General features: G+C 40.8%; 3 protein-coding genes and 2 non-coding genes across 5 annotated transcripts; all 5 read right to left on the bottom strand.

Moving 5' to 3' along the window:
* Positions 1 to 1,695: 1,695 nt before the first annotated feature.
* On the bottom strand, positions 1,696 to 8,483 carry bicdl2l (bicaudal-D-related protein 2-like). The gene is made up of 7 exons (XM_063484672.1): positions 8,476 to 8,483; positions 7,796 to 8,331; positions 7,086 to 7,205; positions 6,828 to 6,992; positions 5,709 to 5,788; positions 5,455 to 5,575; positions 1,696 to 2,049 (listed from the first exon to the last, which is right to left on the bottom strand). The coding sequence occupies exons 2-7, from the start codon at positions 8,321 to 8,323 to the stop codon at positions 1,696 to 1,698; spliced, it is 1,368 nt and encodes a 455-aa protein (XP_063340742.1). The 5' UTR covers positions 8,324 to 8,331; positions 8,476 to 8,483.
* Positions 8,484 to 14,464: 5,981 nt separating this feature from the next.
* On the bottom strand, positions 14,465 to 18,875 carry sumf2 (sulfatase modifying factor 2). The gene is made up of 9 exons (XM_063486778.1): positions 18,698 to 18,875; positions 18,462 to 18,609; positions 18,267 to 18,381; positions 17,949 to 17,993; positions 17,024 to 17,174; positions 16,700 to 16,755; positions 15,195 to 15,279; positions 14,864 to 15,005; positions 14,465 to 14,785 (listed from the first exon to the last, which is right to left on the bottom strand). Exons 1-9 carry the CDS (start codon positions 18,777 to 18,779, stop codon positions 14,683 to 14,685), a joined length of 927 nt encoding a protein of 308 aa, XP_063342848.1. The 5' UTR covers positions 18,780 to 18,875; the 3' UTR covers positions 14,465 to 14,682.
* A 983-nt stretch (positions 18,876 to 19,858) lies between these two features.
* On the bottom strand, positions 19,859 to 25,337 carry cct6a (chaperonin containing TCP1, subunit 6A (zeta 1)). Its single transcript, XM_063487816.1, has 13 exons — positions 25,105 to 25,337; positions 24,438 to 24,501; positions 23,626 to 23,760; positions 23,339 to 23,512; positions 23,011 to 23,114; positions 22,654 to 22,924; positions 22,172 to 22,254; positions 21,821 to 21,917; positions 21,566 to 21,713; positions 20,809 to 20,942; positions 20,562 to 20,664; positions 20,323 to 20,395; positions 19,859 to 20,247 (listed from the first exon to the last, which is right to left on the bottom strand). Exons 1-13 carry the CDS (start codon positions 25,239 to 25,241, stop codon positions 20,175 to 20,177), a joined length of 1,596 nt encoding a protein of 531 aa, XP_063343886.1. The 5' UTR covers positions 25,242 to 25,337; the 3' UTR covers positions 19,859 to 20,174.
* LOC134638062 (small nucleolar RNA SNORA22) lies at positions 21,042 to 21,177 on the bottom strand. The gene has a single exon (XR_010095234.1). It is a non-coding gene; the product is annotated as a small nucleolar RNA SNORA22 (small nucleolar RNA).
* On the bottom strand, positions 22,334 to 22,469 carry LOC134638061 (small nucleolar RNA SNORA22). The gene has a single exon (XR_010095233.1). It is a non-coding gene; the product is annotated as a small nucleolar RNA SNORA22 (small nucleolar RNA).
* Positions 25,338 to 25,839: the final 502 nt, after the last annotated feature.

Genomic DNA, 25,839 nt, shown 5'->3' with positions numbered 1-25,839 from the left:
AAAATGTGGTTAAGCACAGTTAATTCATAACTTAACAAGGAAGGCAATTACTTAAACCTACATCACAGATCATGTAGGTTTTTCCTTAAAGGTACAGTGTGTAAAATCTGACCATTAAATGTCAGTAGCTTGCACAGTTTTGTTCTCTTACCTCTCCCAGTTCAAGCACAAAATCCTGACTCCAGTGGCCGTTGTAGGACAAACAACTCTGAGTGTTGTTCATCTGTAGTGAGTGTAGGCTGTCAGTATGCTGTTTACCTCGGTTTGTCCCCATCTACTTACTCTGTAAGAGGCTGTAAAAGTTTATAAAAGGAGTCCGGTATGAGTCAGAGAAGCTCACTGTCCGATGACAAAGATAAAAAGGTAAAATGTTAAGGAAATGCTACGCGGTAATTGCTGCTTACTTTTTTAACACTCATGTGTTAGAGCCCTGACTTCAGTTCAGGAGCTGAGGCTTGCGGTAAGGAGGAGGAAGAGGATGACATTTTATTAAGATGTTTTTATTTCTTTGGTGAAAGGTTCCCCTTCTCAGAAAGATAAAGATAAAGAATAGATATTAAGTTTTATATCTTGAAGGTGCAGGCATGAATTAAAATTTGCATCCGCAAATGGCTACGAGTTCTTGTTTCCTCTGCTTTTGGCATACTGCATATGTGACACATATATTAGGCAGGATGACAATGTCCATTCAGATACTGTATTCAAAATGGCAGCTTCCACAAACAGGCGCCTGTTTCTGTGCATTTCTAATGGATTAATTCTAAGTTTAGGAGACCATAATTTACCAAATCAGCATCATGTTGCCTTGGTAAGACTTAAAAGTAGTGACAGAGCACCCCATCCCCCACCACCCCTGCCAAAAAATATCAGGAAATATTAAAGGTAGCTGAGATTTAATTGTCCCTCAGATTTTTACAGTCACAGCCTTTTTATTCAAAATCTAGAGGGGTGGACCCTTGCTGTTCAAAACACTAATTCACTTTTCAGGCCTTGAAGCAAAACCCACATATAAAGTTTATTATTTAAAGGGACTAAAAATAAACTGAAGCTGGACACCAAGAGTGCTTTTTATACAGCATAAGAACTGAATATGATTTTAATTAATTTACAACAACAGCATTTGTAAAACTGAATAAGATTAACAGTATTTAATAAGTACATGTCTTCATATTATGTTTCATACATAAATTGCACTAGATTCAAGATCCAAAATATGTTTCCCAAGAATATTGAAACATCTCCTCCAGTTATGTTGAGATATTTAAAAAAAATACATGATGGTTCTTGCACAGAATAAGTTCAGTGACTTTATAAAAACTCCTTAAAACAGAATTTGCAATATGCAATAGAATGTGTATTATTGTTCTTTGCAGAAGTGTAACAGAGATGTCCCTTTATTCAATCCAGACCCAGTTCTCTGGAGCGTTTTTGCATCACACTTGTTTCAGCTGTTTATGGCTGCATGGCTGCCTTCCTGACAAGCTGTCACATCGTCCTGTCCAAACAACTAAGACTGTAAGTAAGAGCAGAGAAGGAGATCAATGTGAAAACAGTCTTTTAGTTTCAAACGGCGCAGTGAGGCTCAAACGGCAACGAGAAGCAGCGTGTTTTTCACTGTGGAGGAACTCTAAAGAGCTACACGTCAGAGTTTTGCAGCAGAACAAGTGTTTGAAGTCATTCGAAGTCATCACTACTTCAGTCGAGCGATACGACCTGAAAGCCATCGTCTTCTTCCCTTCCTCTCGCTAAATCCTGGTCTCCTTGACGACTGCTCTTGCCCATCCTGAGCTTGTCCCTCCAGTTGCTACTTCTGCCAATGGTAGGGGGCGTTTTGGGAGCCGGAGCAGCAGATGCTGCAGACTTGGAGGTGGGATTTTGGTTTGAGCTGTTTGCGGGGGTGGCGGCTCCAGCCACAGGGAAGTTGGTCGGCCGCTGCATGGGTGCTCTGTTCGTCCTCCTCAGGAGGCCCATGCGAGAGGGCTTCTTCTGGTTCTGCTCTGCCTGCTGCTGACTCTTCACCTGCTGTTGGAGGATCAGCTGAAAGTCCTCCTGAGGTAAGTCAAGGAAAAAACAATGTCAGCACATCTTTACAGCACATCCATCCATTTTCTTCTGCGTACCCATATAAGGATCATGGAGAGACTGGAGCCTATCCCAGCTGTTATAAGAGTGGCAGGCAAAGTAGACACTGGACAAGTCGCCAGTGTGACACAGTGCTAACACATAGAGGCAGTTAACCATTCACTCTGACATTCACAGCTGTGGTCATTTTAGAATCATTCAAGCACATCTACAGACTGGTCTCTAAGCAAAGGTAGGAAAAAAGTGAGAAAATATGCTGATTGACCCAGTTTTATAACATTAGAGTGTGACATCTGTGTTACACATGCCTTTTCTGCAGCTGCTTTCAGAGCGATGCATGTATACTGACTGAATAAGAGGCTGTACAGAAATGTATTAAGGGAAGGCCATAGAGACAGATTCAGGGCTTTTCATGTTTTTATATCACAATTACCCCACTAATAAGTGCTCACACATAATGCATGCGTACTGTGAATCTGTCTAATAAAGCAAAAAACATACCTACATTAAATTTGTCCTTTATCCACCCCTGGATCACCCCCAGAGTTGCTGTTATTGCTTTTTAGATTCCTCCAAGGAAGTCCTGTTCTGAGCAACCATCAGCTTTAGTGATGGTTGCTCCTTGACCTTACCTTATCCGTAATGACTATTAGACCAATCTGAATATTATATTAGCGTTGAGTCCAAAGACGACCAAACCAAAGATGGCATATCTGGTCAGGAACTCAATAACACTGGAATTTGTCCCGCAGGTACAAACTATCTACTTGGAGTTTAATGGAAATTTGATGATGCCCCTAATACTCATCATGATGAGTTTTTACATCTCCATATATATATATATATATATATATATACACACACACACATATATATAAATGGTAAATGGCCTGTATTTATATAGCGCTTTACTGGTCCCTAAGGACCCCAAAGCGCTTTACATATCCAGTCATCCACCCATTCACACACTGGTGATGTGAATTGTAGCAACAGCCACCCTGGGGCGCACTGACAGAGGCGAGGCTGCCGAACACTGGCGCCACCGGGCCCTCTGACCACCACCAGTAGGCAAGGGGTGAAGTGTCTTGCCCACCAGTAGGCAAGGGGTGAAGTGTCTTGACACAACGACTGAGACTGTCCAAGCCGGGGCTCGAACCAGCAACCTTCCGATTACAAGGCGAACTCCTAACTCTTGAGCCACGATCGCCCCAATACACTACACTACACTACACTACACTACACTACACAACACACACACACACACACACACACACACACACACACACACACACACACACACACACACACACACACACACACACACACACACACACACACACACACACGTATATATATATGTATAATCAAAGATGTGATTTGAGGACCATTTGAATATTTTGGGGGTTTTTTAAGGGTGGCTGCATAAGCAGAGACCGCCCTCACTAACTTCTGATGCAAACCCAGTCATTTTGTTCCATAAGCAGGCCTGAACTATGACAGAAACCCCTCAGAGCTTCAAGGGCGACTCCAAGTAGGATTTCAGGTGTAACAAGTTAAGTCACGAGTCACTTGAGGGACAACATTCAGCAGAAATGTCTTCTACTGTGATGCGTAAGTTCAATAAGACAGGTCTATAATCACTCGTCTGCCTGCTTTCCTGGGTTTTTGGCTACAAGTCTACGCTTTACAGTACTTCCTCTTTCCCACGCTGTAAAACTCAATGCTGACATCATCGCTCTAGTCCAATCATTTATCTTTCTCCGAGCTGTTCGTGTCATTCTATCATTCAAACTTTATTTTATTTTTTTTTAAACACAGATACCACTATACTCTGTTATGAGGGGTCATCAAAGTCTAATCACCAAACATCATGTTGAGTTCTTCCCAATAATCTCTCCTTAAACAGCGAATGTGCAAAATTTGTGTGTTAAAAATATTTTTTGGACACTTCTCTTAAAGCAGCCATTCACACCGGCAGTTTTGTGGCATTTATTTATTTTTGTCATAAACTTAAATTTTCCAATTGTTTTTCCCACGGGGATGAAACAGATCTGACCAATCAGACCATTGGATTTGGCTACGAGTGCACCTCAAAGCGCGCACCAATAAGGAATATAGATTATATCGAATATTTTACCTCAGACACACAGCTAGACTGCTCCAAGCAAATGATCTCCCTGAAATTATTTGATCCCAACTCTGCCAACAAAGCTCAAACTGCCACACCGACATCCTGAAATATGTACGAAAGCAGCCGCGATCCAGTTTCAGCACCACAGCTCTTCCTTTTCTTGTTTAGAAACATCAAGACCAGCTCCACATTGCCTAATGTTGACCTCTGTTTTTTCAAAGTGCATCTTTTGAGGACGAATTTGTCACAAAATCGCAACGTGTTCGGTGTGTGTGTTGTTGTTTTTAACAGCTTGTTCAGTGTGTAAAGGCTTTAAGGGATGACAGTGATTTTATACCAGTGTTGATTCCACGTTCATCTTTATCTTGTAAAAAGGTTGTAACATGAAACATTTTCTGTATGGTCTTTAAGATTAACCCAAAATAAACAATGGAGTCCCACTGTGTGACTTAGCAGACTGCATAAAGACATATAGATAAAAGGATCACTAAAACTACACAAATAAAAGCAAAGAATTAAGAAATTCTAGGACAATGGGGCTAATGAAGGTCTAAACACAAAGTAATCTAAGATATAATGAATGGACAGGCTTTTGATATTTTACAAAAAGCCAGAAACACACATAAATGAGATTCACATCCTATCCTGATGCATCGGAAATGAACACTGACAGTGACAGTAAGGTTTCGATGTTCTGTTTCAATTACTCACAGATGTGTGATGCATTAAAACCACACTTTTTCTTCTACACTATGCAAACATAAGTCTTCCATCTTTCATGCAGTTTAAGTGAAATGACTTGAGGTTTCAGGTACACCTGAAACAGATGCTGCTGCTCTCAACATTAAAGAGCATGCTGTGTAGTTTCAGTTTAACGCTGCAGCAGTCAGGTGCTCGGAAGATGAAGATGTGGGCCAGAAGCCAAAACAGTGCCAGAACAGCAGCTGGCATTAACGCCTGCACGTGATGGCGTGCTGAATTTAATACAAGAGAATTTTAATTGCAGTCTGTTGTGTGTTTTTATTGGCTGAACACGAAACCAGGTTGCGAAAGTATGTGTGCGTGCGTGTGTCCTACTTTCCCCCACTCCTTTGAGTGTCTTATGTTTACCCCTTCCCACCAGCTCTCTTTTCCTCAGTAAAGCCCAGTGTGCTCAGATTATAGATCTCAGTTGAGTGTTTGCCCAGAGAAGCACACCCATGTGTTGTCTCTGTTAAACATTAAACTCATCTCAGGTTTACCTTCCAGGCCTCGAGCTCCAGTGACAGTTCCAGACGTTTCTGTGCAGCTTCCAGCAGGTGGTTGTTCAGCGTCATCATCTCTGTCTTACTCCGCAGCAGCTCGGCCTCCATCGCCTTTTTCCTGCACAGAGGAACAGAAAGAATGACACACTCCACAAAAATAGATGCAGTACAGTCAGCTTCCCTCTTTTTTCCCCCCTCTTACATTTCAATTATTTTGCTCTTTAGAGGAGTGTGACTGTGTATGTGCTCACTTTTCTATGGCCTCATCTCTGTCCCGCAGCGCCTGCTGGAGAATTGCACTGTCTTCTGCCACCTTTCCTCCAGGTTTGGACTCCTGGATGGACAAACAGGCAAACATGGCAGCGTTATCTTTCTTTCCATTACCTAACATTTTCCACATTTAATCTCACTAACTTTAGTCTCTCTTATCAGCTGAAATCTGGCCTCTACCTTAGTTTCACACCTTGAAAGTTTCTGTAAACATCTCATAAAGCAAACTCCAGAAAGACTTGCTGATGGTGTTACTTGTAAACTTGTTCGACTGCATACCTGAGCTTAGCACATGGGTGGAGGAATTAATGATGTGGTTTTTTTGAGGCAAACAATGACGATGTTTCATCAGGAGGAGACAGAGATGCCCTCAACGTGAGCATTAGTATCTGTGTACAAGCCTCGGGGCTAATGCTTAGAAGATTTTTGTGGTGTTAGCCAGAGTCAAAGAAAAATTACTCGTGTTAGGATTTTTTTTTTTTTATTTACTGTGGCCCATTTTCTTAAGTATAATACACAATTTTGTTTCCCAAACAATGAAAAAATATGTATTGATTTCTACAAATGATGTAACAAAGATTCATGGCCTTTACTCTATAATTTCCTGCTTACTGACTCCCCAAAAGGCCCATTGTTAGCCAAAAACTAACAAAAGCACTACAAAAATGTATTAATGCCTCTTTGAAGTCACGTTAATACCAGGAGTGCCCAGTGGTCTAAAGACTATATAATCACTAATGTTTAAGGTTATACAATGGGGCAAATAAATATTTGATATCTTGCTGAATTTTTTAGTTTGCTCACGTACAAAGAAATGAGCAATCACTAATTTTTATAGTAATTTCATTTTAATGGTGAGAGACAGAGAAGCATCCCAAAAACACACATTACATAAACGTTATAAATTGATTTGACTAACAAATTCAGCAAGGGATCAAATAATTATTTTGCTCACTGAAACTAAAATTTCCATTTCAATCATTTGTCACCTTTGACCTTCTGCTAGTAAGCATAAAAACACTCGTCTGAGTAACGTGTCCACTGAAACCAGCTCAAACAAAGACGTCAGAGAAATAGAAGTGCTGACGAGCTTTATTTACTCTTACCTGTTTGGTGTGGCTGATTGCCAGTTTGCGGGCCACGTTCTGCAGCTGGGCCAGAGCGGCGTCCAGGCGGTTTTCCCCATCGGACGGCTCGATCTGGCTGGACTCTGGCTCTGTCAGCGGGTGCAGCAGCCTCAGAATAGACAAAACTTCCTCTGTGACCTGGAATAAAAATCAACGGAAAGGAATTAATTTTTTTAAACCTCCAGAGCTCTGCGGATGTATACCATGGTACTGTGTTGTGGTAAACTGTACCCGATCTTTGTGTTGACTCCAGCCCTGTCCTTCTCTGCTTTCCTGCAGTTTGTCCACCTGGGCCTTCAGCTTGATACTTCGTCTGCGGGACAGCTCCACTTCTCGCCGTACTTCTTTAAGCTACAAACACCATAATTTAATATCCCATCAGAAAGTTTTTTGTTTGTCTTGCTGTGAAAGTAAATCAAAGCCCGCACCCAAAAACTCCTATTCATGACATTTTTTACACAATCTGAACAGAAACTGCTAATCTACATTCCCGAGTGAAACAACAGATAAAAAATCCAGTCATACTAGTTGAGAGGTCATCCAACACTAAACTGTTTGATAACGTTCACATCTTCACACATGATTGCAATCGTGGAAATATGCATACACACAGATATCAGAGATAGGACTAATAAGCGCTGTTAACATGTGTCCAAAATCATTCATTGTCACTGGAAACTGAGGTTTACTGCATTCTGACAGCAGAGCACCAAACGTGTTTTTATTCTACTTCATTATGTTTGCATGGCAGGACTCTGTGCCCTTTGTGTGTTTGTACCTTTTGATACACTGCTAAGCAACAGTTCAGTCAGCCTCCTCCCTGTTTTACAGGTTTCATGTTTGACAATCCTCTTCAAACAGATCTCAGCTCAAGCGCTGGTGCTTTAAAATATTTGTGGTTTTTACACATGTGAATATTAAAAAGACTATCTTGGCCTTACCGTGTCTGAGTAGTGTCCCAGTGTTCTGCGTCTGCTGAGCGGCTTGCCACTGTTTAGCAGGTCTGGTAGGGTCCCATCCAGGTAGTCCCTCTGGAAAGAGTTTGTATTTTCATTGGATCCTGACCCTTCAGAGTCCCTTGCTTCCTCTGAGGCCACCTCACCCATGCTGTCTTTCTCGTCAGACTGTGAGGTGCTTTCGTCGTCACCCAGCTCATCTTCGCCGATATCGTTCAAATTCAATTCGTTAATGAGGCATGTGTTTTTACCAGCCAGCAGACTGGCAGTGTTTCCTTTAGAGTAATCTTGCTCTGTCTCGTCTACAGACTCTTCTGGATCTTCTGTCTTTGTTGTGGCATTTGGTTCAGGTTCTCTTGGCAAAACCGTTGCTCGGTAATAAGTATATTTGTTCCTGAGCGAGCCCAGCTGTCTGCCCTCCAACCTGGTCAGAGAGGAGTAGAGTTGCTCGCTGGTGGTGACTCGAGGTCTCAGCTTCTCATTGAGGACTGAAAAAGGCTGATTGAAATCCATGGCCCGCTCTGTAGAAGTCACAGGCAGAAGTGGGCTCAGTTAAACCATCTGCAGAAAGCGCCAGGTAAAAACAAACACAGGAAAGCAAGAGGAAGTCCATAAAACAAGGTGGAGTGAGGATGACAAATAGAATGTCATTAAACTTGTTTTACCTGAACTGTGTGCGTCTTCACTGGGGCATGATATGACACGATGTGATGTCAGCGGAGGTTGTGGCTTCAAGTGACCCGTCTGAGCTTTCTTCCTCCTTTTTCTGCCGCTACAAAAACATGACGTGCAAACATACCACAGCAGCAGGGAGACAAATGGGAGGAGGGCTTCTGATACAATCTAGTTATTCAAACCTGACGCATGAAACTTTATTTAAACTCTTTTATCAAGAAAGTCACACATACATAGAACATAGCTACTAGGAGTAGGCCAGTAAACAGAGGTGAAAATAAATTACACAACAGCATCAGCGGAAGTGAATGTTTGCTTGTGAAAAATCACACTTCTAATAAGTCCCTGATTTATTTTTGGTACTGAAAGACTTTGGGGAAAACACCAGTTAGAGTCATTCCTGATATCTGAGGTAAAACGGTTTCTGTGACAAACCTCCCACATGCCTGTGCAAAGATGAATCAGTAAGTGACTGAAGGAAAAAAATGATCATCATCAGTTATGTGCATTTAAAAAAGCTGTTTCCATTACAATTCACATGGTTATGCGATTCACTGAGCTGCAGCGAGGAAGTGGTTCTTGATTGTGTTTTTCCCACTCAGCCAAGGCTGTTTTGAGCAAGAAGTAGGTCACCGCTAAATTAAATATTCAGCCAGATAGGCCCACTTTTTTTTAATACATTCGCTTAAATATAGAATCAGACATCTCTATTTCACTGTTTTTAAATGAGGTGCTTCTGCTTTTTTACCCATCAGTGCCACAATTAATCTTGTAATTTGCCTTAATTACCCTTTTTCTTTTTTTTGTAGTATACAACTACCTTATTGTGGCTAATCAAAGTCAGTAGAATGACAGACTGAGGCACATACCTATCTGAATAAATGTTAGGAATTTTTTAACTTTATTTATGCCTCAGAGTTTTAGTCAGATCTATGTGATACAGAAAGTTTTCACAGGACTGCATTCAGTCACGCTAGAAACTAAATACACCCTATTATTTACAATCCTGTAGAACCACATCTAACGATGTGGAGGAATTTTGGCTCACTTTTTTAATAAAGTTGTTTCAGTTCATTGAGGTTTGTGGGCATTTCATTATCCACAGCATTTCAATCAGGTGCTTCAACACTTCTTTCTTTTTCAGTCATTCTGGTGTAGATTTGTTGCTGTGTTTGGGATCAATGTCCTGTTGCATGACCATACAACCTAGCTTTAGCTGTTGGATGGACGGCCTCACATTTGAATCTTTGGTATACAGAGGGCTAGGTCCTGTGGCTGCAAAACAAGCCCAAACCATCACCCCTCCTCCACTGTGCTTGACAGCTTGTACTAGATGTTTCTACTAATGTGCTGCTCCAGTTTCACCTTGTCTGTTCAAAGGACATTTTTCCTTTTGTTCATATGCAAAAATGCAAACCTAAGCTGTGTTCCCATCTTCTTTTTAGAGAGAAAAGGTTGGAAACCCTTCCAAACAGGCCATGTATGCTCAGTATTTTTCTTATTTTACTGTCTTAGACTTAACATGTTAACAGGCCTCAGTTAACATTTAACATGCTAACTGAGGCCTGTAGAGTCTGAGATGAGAGCACTTTGTTTTTGCGTATCATCTCGGAGTATTGCATTATCTGACCTTGTGGTGAATTTGCTAGGAAATCTACTCCTAAGAAGATTGTAGCATTAAGCTAACACACACCCACTTAGTTAATCAAGTAAATTTGATAAGCAGTCCCTGGCTGCTACTTATCCACTTGCTTCCTGTAGAAGCTGTAAGGCCATCTGCATATAGTCCCGTCTATGAGCCTGTTGCAGCTAGCGATTGGTTATCTTAGCTTAGCATTTTTGATCTCCAGATCAAAAACACCTCAGCACATTTAAAGCTTTCTAATTAACTCTTTATGTGGCTTAATTCTCACAAACAGAAACCAAACGAGTAAAGAATTAAGAACAGCTTATTATTATTTATTAATAATAATAATAATAATAAATTTTATTTATAAAGTGCCTTTCAAGACACAAGATAAAATGAACAAATAGTGGGTTCACAGTGAATATGCACATTTGAACAGTTTTGAGTTGAGATTTAAACTGGAGGAGAGAACCAATGTTTCATATATCCGGGGGTAAAGAGTTCCACAGCCTGGGAGCAGAGCAGCTAAAAGCTCTGCTTCCCATGGTGGTGAGGTGGAAAGAGGGCACAGCGAGCTGGATAGAAGAAGATCGAAGTAAGTGGGCAGAAGAGATAGTGCTTAACAGGTCAGAAAGGTAAGGAGGTGCAAGGTTATGAATGGTCTTGAAGGTGAGCAGAAGAAATTTGTATATTATCCGGAATTTTAGTGGGAGCCAGTGAAGTTCCTGAAGAACAGGGGTGATGTGCTGGAAGGAGGGGGTTCAGGTGATAAGCAGCAGAGTTCTGAACCAGTTGAAGCTTATGGAGGGATTTATGGGGGAGACCATGCAAGAGAGAATTGCAGTAGTCAATACGGGAGGTAACGAGACTGTGGACAAGAATGGACGTAGACTGGGTGGAAAGAGAAGGACGTAATCTGTTTATGTTGCGTAGATGGAAATAGGCAGAACGGGTGAGATTATTGATGTGAGATTTATGTTTAGGATGACACCAAGGCTCTTAACCTGAGGAGAAGGGAAAACTGTGGAGTTATCAATGGTGAGTGAGAAATGGTTCAACTTCAAAAGGTTGGATTTGGTGCCAATAAGGAGGATTTCAGTTTTATCCTCATTGAGCTTTAGAAAATTAGAAAATTTTTAAGACAGACATAGTAGGTGTTAAAGGTGTTGTTACCGTTTGGGTGTGAATACTTGAGGTGAAATGTGGTTTTGAGTAAAAATCTCCATCAAAAACCAAAGACCAAAAAACCAAATTGTGGGGGAATATTTGGGTTGGAAGTTGATATCTACAAACAGTTCAATTCACAAATGTAAATCTCACACTAGTATTAGATTGTTATACATATTGCTTAAAATGTTCAATTAGTCAACATAGTTATCAGGTATTGTGAGCTCAATAATAATTATAATAAGCTGCAAAGTGAACTTGGCAACGTCCCAAAGAAATACTTGTTTCACATTCATTCTCAGTGCTGCTACAGATAGTTTTGTCACCATGTTTATTAATGAAGTCCTCCTGTGCCCCGATACATGTCAGATTTAGATTTTTCAATTCTATTTTTTTAATATCATGTATGTATGTGTATGAAATAATCCCGTGACTTTGCTCTCTGATATCAAAGCAAAAATATTCAATAAAACTTCACCATGCTCCAGAAACATTTGTGCACAATTGCTTCACATTATAACGCATTCCAAGAAGCTGCATCGTCAGACAATACCTGTGGAGGTGGTCTGTGACAATGTGAGGCTATTCATATGCATTCATTTGCAGGGCAGTCCCTGTTGTATTTCCAGTGAATCAATTTTAAAATGCCAATGGTGTTGCACGTTTCGTTTTGTCTTGTGTAATTATGTTCCAATCAGAAAAACAAGTCAGTAAGCAAAGAAATACATTTAACTCTGTTCTGTATTTTGGAGTTAGCCTCACTGTTTTGGTAAGGTTCAATAAAGGGGGTGGAGCCTTGTGGAGCACAAATACCAGACTGCACAGCACCATTTGTTTTTCCTCAACTGAATGAATCAAGGACCTCCCAGGCAATGTTCCCTCTAAGATGCGCGCGTTGTCAGGCCTGCAGGTATCAGGCTGTTGTTCTCCTTTATCTCATAGTGGACAGAAATTATTTTTTGGAGTGGCACAAATAATTTGTGTGGCATCAAATTTGATGCAGAACACCTGATTGTTCTGTAAATAGTTTGAAATGTTTATTTAAAAAAAAAACGCCTTGGCTGCATTTTTAGGTAAATAGCTGCAAAAAACTTTGTTGTTTGCCAAACTCAGTTACTTTTTTGAAGAACTATATAATTAATTGCCCAACATTGGTCTTTATATACTGTATTTTGCAGACACAGAGTTACAGGACTCTCTCCCAGACCACAGACTCATAAAAAAGTCAGAGCTTTATAAAAAAAGAAGAAAAAAAAAGAAAGTTGTGTTTTCAAAATTGGAGTTCAAGTTATTTTTACTTCCAATAGTGTTAACATACTACACAGGTCATGAACAAGATTTTCTTTTTTTTAATTTTCGTTGTAAGTGGGCTAAAGCACTTAATTAAAAGTAGTCTAACATAAATGTAATTTGATTATTTTAATAAACCGTGTAACTTGGATGGATTAGACGCTGGCGTGACCACAGTGCACACGTCTGCTGTTGCTCACAGTGGTCCAAGGGACCGCTCAGGGAGTTTGTGTGTTCGCTCAGACACATGAAAAATTAGAGGGAACATTGCTCCCAGGTCTTTGGTATTAATACAGACATTTAGCCTGTTTTTAACCAGGAAGATTAAAAAAAACAAACCTTTCTGCACAGTCATTCAGAATTTGGTAACAAGACATCCTAACATCTGCCTCTTAATTTTGCTCTCCTCCTCAAGAAATGCAGCTTAAAACAACCTCTGCACAAGTTGTTTGATAACAGTTTGTCCATTTTATATCATTAGATTATTAGAATAACCAGGACTCAAACTGATTCTTTGGTCAGGGCTAAGACACTTCATCACAAAGCCAGAGGTCTTGGCTTTATACTGTTACTGTATTTAACCAAACTGGAGTTTTGCAAAATATTTCTGGTCTGTTTAGCAGAATGAGTCCAATCAGTCAGACCCTCACTATGGGAAAGTAAACAGAAAGCCAAGGACAGGATTAGAGAAGCCTAGACTGAACAAATGGACCAATTTACTACCCAGTCACATAGAAACGCTCAACAAAAGACACATCCCACCACATGGAAGGAAGACTACCAATGCTGGCAAAGAGTGCTCCACTTGTTCGTTTCACTGGATATATTCAGAGGCAAGTCTCTTTAGTTAAGCCTGTGAAGCGTTCTCATTTAGTTCACAACAGCAGCCATCTCACAGAGCTTTATATCACAAGGTAAAAACCCCACGATATTAGAGACAGAAACCCAACAATCAAGCACTAGCACTATGAGCAAGTACTAGACTAAACTGGAGAGACCTCCAGCAGAAACAGCTCAGGGATGGGCTGTGCTGTGACCAGTGAGGAGAAAGAGAAAAGAGGGGCACAGAGGAAGCACAAACAGCAGTGCTCCGCGGGGATTATATAGTACAATGAGGTCTTTTGAGAATAAATGTGGGATAAATTCAGGAATTCACAGGGATCCACTGAAGAGAAGCTAACGGGGGAGAAACATGATCTCGCAGTACTCATGCTGCAAGGTTGCAAAACGAGGAATTTCAACAGTCCAGCCTAGAAAGAAGGAAGTAGTTTGGAGAGAGCTGAAGAATTTTAGATTGATGTTGGAAGTGTCCAGAATTGACAAGATTATAAATGTATACATCAGAGCTCAGGTTGAGTGTCTTGGGAGCCAAAGGTTTGAGAGGCAAGGATAACATGGCTTGGACATTTACAAAAGAGGGATAGTGGATATATTGGACAAAGAATGTTGAAGATGGAGGTGCCAGGCAGGAAGAAAAGTGGAAGACCAGACGGGAGTGTGGTGGGGCGTGGTCTGCGGTACCGTGCAGGGAGGGCGGACGCACCTGCATGGCATCCGTAATCACGCCCGCCGGGTTAAAACACGGGGACTCAGGTGTGTGTGGTGTGTTGTGGTGAGATGTGAATAAAGATGGCTCTAAATGATACTCCGTGGTCCCACCGTGCCTTATTCTCACCACAGGGAGAGTCACAGATTTAGAGGGATGTGAGGGATAGGGTGAGATGGAGGCAGATTATCTCCTGTGGCGACCTCTAAAGGCGAAGTAGCAAATGCATGGTGTAATAGTTTAGCATCTGGTATGATGTTACTGTTACAGGTAAATAAAAAATTATTGGAAAATAGCAATAAACTCTTTTTTCATCATTTTAAAAACTATTTTTTATTAAATGTTGCATAATGGTAGATTTCCCTTTATTCTTTGTGAAATTCTCCACAGGAGAAATATAGTTAGCTTCACGTTTAATATGAATTTCTTCCTCATTTTTATTTAGTCCTTTGCTTCCATCTTGTTGTTAACTTTAAAGTCATCACATTTATTATTAGTGACTGTTCACTGCTGGCTCAAATCCACACTGCTGTCCTCTGAGTCATATTTCTGACCGCCTGTTTGTTGCTATAGTTCTGCTTTTTCTTTTTTCTTCCTGCCCTTCTGTCCATCACTGGCAGCACATCTGAATCCAAGGTTGTCAGAAGCAGAGTCGGGAGTGTTGCCCATCCTGCAGGACGCACAGTTGTAAGCATTATTCGAGATCGAGTTCAAGATCTTTTTTTTTTTTTTAACCTCAGAAACTCACCTGGTTGTGATTCGAGCCTTGTGATTAGCTGAACCGTCCACTGTGTCGATCCAGGAGGCACCGCGCAGCACGTACATCGGCCTCGCTGCTGAAAAGCGTGTGGATGTCCACTCCCATGTATTTCCCATCATGTCATACAGTCCTGGAGGAAGAATTGGCATTATATGTTAATGTTCACAACACAAAAATGTGAGAAGAAAAATCAAATGTTTCCAAAAGCTCAAAACACAAATGTAAAGTCTTAATGCACAGTTAATATTCCTCTTAAACATCTTAGCTACCAATCAGCTCTTTCATCATGCCGATAACATGTGTGTTAAAACAAGATTACCATAGCTATTCTGGGGAGGGTATGCTGTAACAGGAGAGATGCCGTGGTATCCATCCTCTGCAGTGTCTCCATCTGGGAAAGATCCCTAAAATACACGAAAGCTAGAATTACCACAATACCATTTACACTTTAAATCCATGTTTGTCCAGTCTCACAATAAAGTAAGTGAAGAATTAAATGAGTCTTAGCCACAGATGGGCAGTAACGCGTAATCCGATTACTTTTTTCAAGTAATGAGTAAAGGGATTACTATTGCAAAAAAGTAATTAGATTACTGCTACTTACCCATAAGCAGGCTACGTTACTGCGTTACTAAACCGTTATTTTGTTTGTGAGAGTGTCTCATGACAATGACGTACGAGCGTGCGACGTCCGTGGCAGCAATAGACGTGTGTTGATCAACAATGGATAATATGGACTGCGGGAGAGAGTACGACCAGTGAATGTTGAATTCACAGAGAAACCCCCGGATCCTATATAGCTTTATAACGTATAACGTATTTATAACATATTTATAATGTATTCAAGTTGTGTATCATGTTTTTTAAAAGTAACTTAAGTAATAAAGTAACTAACTACTTTTGAAAAGAAGTAATCAGTAAAGTTAACGGGATTACTTTCTTGGAGAAGTAATCAGTAATTAGTAACTAATTACTATTTTCAAGAAGCTTGACCAACACTGGTCTTAGCAACAAAGATTAATCTCACCAATTCTGGATCAACACAAATTTAAAATATGGTCGCATGTTTTGGTCCTCAGTAACAAAACATGCGACCTATGCAGAACTTTGCATCATCACAGTGAAGCTGACCTTAACCCTGAGGTTATGACATGTCTGCACTTTATTCTGTCCTGTTAGACATGCGTTTTGAGTTTAATTAGATAAGACACAAATAAGATATATTGTCCCTTTGTGGGAAATGTCTTTGTTATAGCAAATAAAAATGAAGTTAAACACAACAAACATAAACATATCCTAAATAAGTAGAATCACTCAATTTAAAAAAAAATCCAATATAATTAAAGTGTCTCAGTATAACGTAGTTGAGAGTGTAAAACATTGTTTTACATAAACACAGAGGGTTTTTTTTTTCTGTATTCATAGATATACAATATACATTTACTTTACTAACAAATAACACTGGCTGATAAAATCGTCCCTGTCAATATATCCATCAGGTTCTAGTCTTAGATTTTCCTCCCACTCAAGGGGTAAATGTTTTATTTCTCTCTGCAACTCCGCAGGGTAGAAGAACTATAAGATCCAGATACGGTTCAAATAAAATTGATTTAAATTCAGTTACCTTATAGAATGGATGGACAGAGACCTTAATCACAATTACGCTTAAATTTTTATATTTGGTAAAGCATTTACTTAAAAAACAAAACAAAAACATAATGTCAGTGGCTAAAGAAGCATATTAGTGAAAACCTAATCAGAGCCTCCCATGAGAACAATACTAATGACCTAATGATGACCTAACCATGACTGCAGCATGCTGACCTGCCACAGGTTTGTTCTGTTGGCCTGGAACTTGTTTCCCCACGGGTAGGTCCGACCTGCAGCATAACAGCCAGGAAAGAGATTAGATGAACAATAAAATTATATTTCAGTTCTGTGAAAAAGTCCATTACTCAAACTAGTTTCCTGATTTTTCACAAAGACTTGACTGTATCTGAAACACTACCAAAAAAAGCAGTTTTGGGTTCCTCTGTTGAGACAATAACAAAAGAGCTGCTGAGCAGAAACATCACTGTGGGTGACTTAAATGCTGTCAGCTGGAAGTGAAAGTCAAAAACTCTACTATAATAGCAGTAAACATTATACCTTGCAGCCCTCCACGTGCAGCCCACTCCCACTCCTCCTCCGTGGGCAGTCTCTTGCTTTTCCAGCTGCAGAAGGCCTGGGCGTCGTTCCAGCTCACCTGAACCACCGGAAAGTCCAGACGATCTCGAATCCCCGAACCAGGCCCTGAAGGCTGAACAGTAGAGGGTCAATTTGCATGGCAAAAAAGTAGGCATGCCCAGAGGTATAACTTATTAGACTCTTTGTTAGGTCTACCTGCTCATTAACATAAATATCTAATCAGCCAATCATATGTCAGAGGCTCATGATCAAGACAACCTGCTGAAGTTCGAACTGAGTATCAGAATGAGGAAGAAAGGTGATTTCACAATCTGTTGGTGTTCTGGGATTTTCCAGCACAATCATTTTAGGGTTTAGAGAGAATGATTTACTATTATTTATTATACAGCAGCTCTCTGTGTGAAAATGCCTCATTTATACCAGAAGTCAAAGCAGAATGCTGACAGGAAGGCAACAATAATTCTAATAACCACTCGTTACAACAAATGTGTAAAGAAAAGCATCTCTGAATACTGAATCTGAGACTACAATTCGGTCGGGCTCACCAAAGCAAAAGTTAGACAACGGAAGACTGGAAAAATGCTGTCTGGTCTGATAAGTGTCAATTTATGATAAAGCACATTTGGGATGTGGACGCAACAGAGGAGTTGCATTGTGGATTGTAGCTGATCTGCAGCAGCTGTGTGATGCTGTCCTGTCAACATGGACCAAAATATCTAGGAATGTTTCCAGCACCTTCTTGAATCTGTGCCACAAAGAATTCAGCAGTGCTTAAGGAATAGGGGTCTGACTCAGTACTCGCATGGTTTACCTAATAAAATGTAATAAGTGAGTGTAAACAAAAACTGTCGAAAACATAGGAACAAACTCACAATGTGCAACTCACCTGTCTCCAAAACACACGCTCTATAGGCAGCCACCACGGAGCAGACTGATGGAAAAGATGAGGAAATAAGTCAGGAGCTGTTTACAACAGTAAGAAGCTCTACATTATATATTTTATTTATTGTGGAGAATCTCTATAAATGCTGTGATGCCTACGAATGGTTTCATTAATTATTATGAACAACACTAATGTTAGACACATAAAAACAGCAAATCTTCATATCTGAGAGGCTGCAAACAGGAAACTATGTATGCTTAAAATTGTGAAATAAGGTCATTAATCTAGCTGGTAATCTGATCTATTAATCAAACCCGGCACCTCAATTCTCTGAGTGACTTTGCTCTTCAGCTCTTCTGACACAAAGTCCTGAAACACGAAACTCCAGCCAAACGTCTCGGCTTCAGTTTTGTACTTCTGGGCTCTCACAAAGTCTCTGTGGCAAATAAATGAACAAGTCACCGACTTTAGTGCAGTAGTTCTGCCTTAATTCATTTTAATGACGATCTTATTTACCTGAAATCGGTGTTTGTGACGGGGTATCTGTCTATTTTAAAAGGCTGAAGCTCGACCTCCTTGGTGGGAGACTCTCCGTCTCTCCCATCGGGTGCACTGGTTCCCATTAACATCTTTCCTCCCGGGATGTTCACCATTTCCTCCGCGGCTGCCAGGAGCAAACATGCCTCGATGGGTATTTATTTAAGTGTTAATGTTTTTGTTAAATTCAGAAATGAAAGAAAGAATCCTCTTACCGGCCCCTGTCAGTAAAAACAAAGCAAACATCCAGGATACCATCGTCTTTGCTAAATCTGGTTTGAAATCACGTCTAAACATAAATATACAAGTTAAACATTTAACCACGTTCAAATGGAGAACTTCTCAAAGTTCAATTTAATTTTTTTAGTCGTTTCTATCGGACAGATTTCACCGTTGCACCTCAAAATTGGTTCCGTCCGTTTTTTTAAATTCACGCGATACTTCCTCTTACTCAAAGAGTTGTAGTTTAATAATATTGAGAATAATATTAATATTGTTAATAATAATAATAATAACAGGAAGAGTATTACATTGGAAAACATTACGAGTAAGACGTAAACACCGGTGCTCTGCGCTGGTGTAATATAAATCGTACTCAACCCTATCTGACTGATTCAGCTCCTCAATTAGTTATAGGTTATCTTTTACTCCCCATGCAGCACATCTGTGTAACCCTTTCTCAATTCTCAAGTACGCGAGTACATCTGCTCTTTGGTGTTAATAGGCTATTTCAGCCCAGCACCTCAAGTACACATTACGCCACTTTAAATGCGCTGCACTGTCCACTTGACTTCTGTTATACTGAACCACTAATATATCTGATATTTGCTATTTTTTAATGTGAATTTGAGAAGTGCTGCTTTATTAAGCATATTTACTTTTTATTTAAAATGTCTTAATTATATAGACGTTTTTTTACATTACAAGAACTCAGGGATCTCCCAATGTTTGGGATCAATGACATTTTATTCGTTGGGGTCTTTTGCTGGGATGCATTTATTGTGAAGCCTTCATTTTGATGTCAGCAGGCAGGTGAATACAGAAAGTTCAGAAGTGTTTGTGTTTTGATTTGGTGTGTTGTGAAAACTCTTTAGAAACTAGAGCTTATTTACAGCAGTAGAAAAGTGCAAGAGGAAGCACACAAAGGACGACATGCAGAGGATCAGTGTGACAGGAGAGGATGCTAAGGGGAGAGATAAGAGGAGATGGAGGCTGACGACCTGCTTAATTTCTTATGCTCCAGTACAACACTGGTTGTGCATTACAGATCACATTTTTCCTGATGAGCTTCCAAAGCATTCATGGACTCAGAGCAGAAAAAACACAGATGTTCCCTTTTATGTTTGATTAATTCTTCAACGACAAACAACCACATCTTTACGGAGCCAGGAAAACCTTTAATGGGTAGAAACAAAACTGAGAGGCAGAGGTCAGTGCTTTTAACAAAATCTCATAAATAAACCAATCATTTTAGAGGGAGGCGATGACAAATCCATGGAAAACAAAAAGAACCTCATGACTAGCATGACAATGATGTCTGACAGGCGCTGCGATGGATGCCGTGGATGTTTACAGCGGGCTGTCCATCAGACTGGGGGTGCTTCAAAGTGCCTACAGCGGGAACACGTTGACTGAACCTTTAGGTAAACAACTATCCCTGTGAGTATAACAGCTGCAGCTTCTTTAGGTGACTTAACCTTTCAGAGAAGACATTCCAGCTCGCATGATCTCATCCACCAACAAGATGTTGCTTGCGATCACCGTGCTGTGAACAGAGACCCGTGTTAGTGACCCATGTGGGCGATACATCGGGGTAATTTAAAACATTCCTTCGTCTCACCATGAGTGAAGAAGCTGTTTCTTGACACTGTAATTGTCCCATACGCCTGCTTCTCCTGCCACCATTGGTTCCCCTGCAAAGCAAAAGGTTAAAAGTAAAAAAAAAAAAAAGTTTTAAATTCTGCCAAATTATTACCGTTTAATAACTTCACATAGCTAAATACAACAATTATAGAGTTTGACTCTAAACTTTAAAACGCAATCACTTCAGGATTGACTGATCGCTGCTGTGGTTCTCACCTGTGCTGAGGTCTACTCCAACTAGCTGGCCAGACTCTTTGTACTCTGTCTGCAGCTTCAGCAGGGTCTCCTGTGGGTCGTAGCCAGAGTTCTGGGCCAGAACCTAAGAACAGAAAGATGGCATTTTAAAAACATCAGTAAATTTTGATACAGGATGGATTGTAAGAAGGTGACAAATAATAGTGCAGCAAGAAACAAACAAGGTTTCTGTTAATGAAAATGACAGAGAAAATGAATTATTCTTTACCTTAGGGATGACTAGGAGAGCATCTGCAAATGCCTGGACTCCCAGCTGGGCTCTGCCTTTCACGTTGGGCTTGTGTTTTACCAGAGCATCTGCCACAGCAACCTCAAAGGCACCTGCACCGGAGACTACACTACCTGAAGACATAGAAAATAAAGAGCTATTTAGGAAAGCAAACAAATATGTCATATAAATTCGGGGAGGGAACAGCTATAATATTTAAAACAATTAGTGGAGTTTGTTCTGATCAGCTGAATACATGTAGGAGAGACTAAACTCTCCTAATGCAGAGGATAAGATCAGAGTCGCTGTAGCACAGACACTGGAGACCAGGGAGAGCCACACTAGCATCCCTGGGTGTTCGCTGTGCAAATGAGACCTGTTCTGTTTTCCTTAAGGACAGATTAACCACCTTCAATTTCAGCTTGTTATCAACATAAAGAGAAAATGGATATTTTGACCTACAGTTTGTCCACACAATATTTGGAAAAAGCCTAAAAGGACTTCAGAGTGTTGTTTCAAGAATGAATTTCTGCTTAAAGAATTCTAAAAACGCTGATTTGTCTGTACACAGACATTTAAAAAAGTGTTAATTTGTTTAAAAAGGTAGCATTTTATAAGCCATACTAATGGTCAAGCAGAACGTCCAGCAGAATTAACTCAGATGGAACAAAACTGCAGAAATTCATCTGCATAATACATTTTTAGTAAAAGGATTTTAAAAAGCAAAATAAGCATAGAGGAAATGTTCAGCGCTTACCATCTTCAATAGCGTTCTTTACTGCCCGCAGACCGTCCCTTACGGCATCTTTGATCTGTGTGAGGGTGTGTTTGTTGGGTCCCTTCACCAGCAGGGTAACTGAGCGAGGGTTTCCACACTTCTCGATGAACGTGTACTTCTCCTCTCCCTGCAAGCAAGGTTGCAGCATTAATATCATTTTAATTTTAAAAAGTTTAAATTTCACAGTTTTGTGCACTGAAAGGTAAAAAATAGACCCCCCCAAAAAAGTCTCACCAGTGTGTGTTCATAAACCAGGCCAGCATGTCCCAAGCATTCAGGTGTGAGGTCATCAACTGAGTTCATGGCGATGCCACCGCAAGCGAGGGTGAGCCTGTCACAGGAACGACACACTGAGTGTAATTCAGCTTCTTAATATATGGCTGACTGACACCAGCTGGTAGTGTAAAGCACCTGTACAGGTGTGTCTGTGCCAATTTCACAACATAAAGCATGAGCTCATCTCAGCATGTTAAATCAAACAATTCAAAAATCTTCTATGAACTTTTATCTAAGTAATGTAATGTTTTGCTCATCTCAACTGTAGAACACCACCAACATTTATAACACTGAAAATATTTTTCTCACCTCTCCATGTTCCTCCTCTTTGCCCTCCGCAACCCAACAATGCCCTCTTTGGCTAGGGCGTCCAGGGAGAATGGGTCAATACCCTACACACACAAAAAATAAAAAGACATGCTTGAGACTCTAATTTAGACTAAATAGTTCAGTAAATGTAAGCGATGTAAAGATTATCCTGATCCGCTGAATACATGTAGGGGAGGAAGAGACTCTCCTAATGCAGAGGTACAGATCAGAGTTACTGTAGCACAGACACAAAAACCAGGGGGAGCCATGATAGCATCCTTGGGTGTTCGCTGTGCATGTAGCCAGATTGGCTGGGCCATTCTCAGACAAAAGGCTTAGTGTTCATATGAAAACAAAAAGTCAAATTACGAGCCTGTATCTTTAGTAGTACAAGCCAGACTGAACTGAGTTTGACAGAATTCTTTTTCTTTTTTAAACTTTAGCCTTTGAACTATGTTAACATCCGCATTTTTCTAGCATACCTTCTGGTTAATGACGACAAAGCCCTTGTCCCCATTGGGACACACTTTGTTTTTCAAGGCGATAATCTTCTGCACGCGGTCCTCGATGAACTTCCTTTCTGCAGCCACGAGCTTCTCCCTCTCATCAGCGCTCTTGTAGAAGAAGCCAGAGTTGACCTCGGTCTTCTCGTACTCCAAAGAGACGTTACACGTCAGTATGTAAGCATCCTCCACCCTCTTCTTCATGTCTGGGTGCCGGGCGCCATGGTCCAACACCAGACCTCTGATCAGCCTAAGAAATAACAAATCAGCATTTAGAATTCACAGTTAAGCACAGTCTTGTCTTATCCCCCTCTCCACCTCTGTATTTACACTTACTGTGTATCACAGTCGGTCTTGTGCTTCATCTCCATGATTTCCACCATATACAAGTCAATGGGCTCATTGGGTTTAGCGATGGCGAGCACAGCATCTACTACAGCCTGCAAACAGACAAGGTGATCACAAGCTAAATAAGCGACAGCTAAGATTAGAGAATAGAGAAGTGCACTCACAACAAGCTACAGACTGCCATAAAGGTTCAAGAGTAAGTAAGTCCTTAGGTCTGTGGCAACTTTGAAATGTCAAAGTAAACTAACTAATTGGCTATAAGGTAAAAACATCTAACATCTATCAGTGCTTTGTGCTCGATTCCCTCATGTCTCACCTCAGTGAGCAGGTCTGCCAGCTCTGCGTGGACCTTGGTCCTGAGGGAGGTGCGTGCGACATTAATGAGGGTCTCTCTATCCATTTCCCGAGTCACCTTTACTTCCTCAAGAACAGCCAAAGATTTCTCTTTTGCTGCCTCAAAGCCCTCGGCAATGATTCTTGGATGAAGACCCTGCAACAAGCCATTAAAATGGAGTTGTGGTTAAAAAAAAGATACCTCAACAATTCATTCACTAGAGAGACTGACATGCCAAATACAAACACACACTGTGAACTATCTTGTACCTCTGAAATGTAAAGGTCAGCCTGCTTCAGCAGTTCACCAATGATGAGGACGTTGGAGGTGGTACCATCTCCTGTGATGTCATCCTGTGCAGTGGCAACCTTGGCAATCAGCGATGCTGTAGGGTGCTGAATTTGCTGAAAGGGAAACAGGTTGGGAAAAATTATTATGGAATTCCTCATTCATGGGTAATTCATGGCAGCAGTGCTAAACCTACTGATCCATTATTAATTATTATGAATCCTCAACTGCATTACAATGTACTGTCTGCTTTGAAGGGCAAAAAAAAGGTATTTCCAGCTGCTCCCTTGTTTCCCAAAGGGGTTGCCTCAACAGACAGATCTACAAGTTGAATAGGCACAGATTTTACACCAGATACCCTCCCATTAATCTGTACTTGGGATGGCATTAGGAGGATAGCAGGTTGTTTGGCCCGATCAGCTGGTAAAGACTTCTGCGTTCAATGTATTTTTTAGAATTTAGGTACGTTGTAATGGTTAACAAACCATTACAACGTACCTCAATTCCAAAAAAATTTTAGAATTTAGAATTATTAATGTGTGAAAAATGTGAAAAAGTGCCATCATCATAAGTCCAAACCCTAAAACACATCTATCCAGATATTTAAAGCTCAGTCAGATAACATGCTGCTGTTAAACTCATTGTGCTATTTGTTTTATTGTGAGAACAAAGGCTTAAGAGACATATACAAACATTTAGGGTGTGGTCACTCTCTGTGAAATAGGCAGTACAGTACTAATATGACAGATCACTGACAGAAGATCCTCATTTTACAGCTCATCGTGTCCCTTACCATCTCGTGTAGCAGGACGTTGCCATCTTTGGTCAACTTTATGTCTCCTGCACCAGACACCAGCCTGCAGATCCACAGAGACAGAAGAGGGTTAATATTTGTTACCTACCTACTAGCGGCTTATATTATGATAATGCAAACTTTACCCTATTATTGTTTGCCTGCTGAAGAACTCGCAGATTATGGCTGTTAGCTTTTATTTATCCATTTCCTCACATCATCTACAAATCTCCAAACAAATCTCTACCTGTAGCTGAGTTATTCAGTCGCTCATCAGTATCTTTAGTTAGCGTTAAGGCTAAACTTGTGGACACGTTATACTTAGTACTACGACTTTAACGTAAACTGGCATGATCTGCTAACCGACTGAAGCTAGCATGCTAACGTTAGCTTTATGGCTGTCAGAGCGGATCATGACGATGACTGGGCAGGGCAACGAGTGCCGGGAAAATCCGCTAACCGTTTAGCGATGGCAGGCCTCAATTGATTTTAAGTGTGTTTTGGACAGATACTCTGTAATAAAGAGTGGATGGTTTCTACTTTTCAGGCACAAAGATTTGGTGGCGACACACCGCTATCGGCTGCAATGCTAAACCGGTGAATTGCTGCTAACGCTAGCGAGTTAGCATATCACGCGTGCTGCACAAAGAGCTCCGGCGGCACTCACATTTTCATGGTCCCCTTCGGTCCCAGGTTGCTTCTCAGCACATCCTGCAGCCCCCGGGCGGCACTAATGTTAACAGCCAGGGCGGCCTGGGCTCTGGCCACCTCTGCTTTGGGGTTTAGAGCTTTTACGGCAGCCATAGCGCAGCACAACCAGCGAAGTACAAGTAAAAAGTCTCGCCGGTAGGGAGTCCACGCTACTCGGGCTCGGAAGCTCTCGAAAGGGGAGTCGCTTTCCAGAAGGCTCCAACACGTGTTCTCATGCTGCATTTAGGGGACAAGCCGACGCTGGGACATTCCGCTTTTACAGCTATTACAACTGGTCCACACCATGATTTATATCAGTGCAGAAAAGTCATTACATTTTTCAAACCCATGGAAATATCGTGTCAGGTTGACTCGTCTTCTCCAGAAGAAAGGTTAGAACACCTTCAAGGCAACAAAGTAAGATCATTTGTTTTCCGACTGGCAATATCGGTAAGCAAATCAGTGAAACTGTGAACAATGTCCTGAAAAGTCATAACTTTTTGCGTGAAACATATTTAAAATATATATTTAAAAACATGTTTAAAATTTCCGATAGAATCCATCCTCTCCTTACTTTGCAGCATTAGTGCCGAGCATTAACGACTAAGATTTCCATCACACCATGAAGGCAGCATAAGTCACACCCTAGACACCAATGTCTGGAAATACAGCACACACACACACACACACACAGGAGTTATTTTAAACGATT

Source organism: Pelmatolapia mariae, linkage group LG10_11 (genome assembly GCF_036321145.2).
Source record: "Pelmatolapia mariae isolate MD_Pm_ZW linkage group LG10_11, Pm_UMD_F_2, whole genome shotgun sequence".
NCBI lineage: Eukaryota > Metazoa > Chordata > Actinopteri > Cichliformes > Cichlidae > Pelmatolapia > Pelmatolapia mariae.
This window is presented reverse-complemented; position numbering and strand designations above follow the sequence as displayed.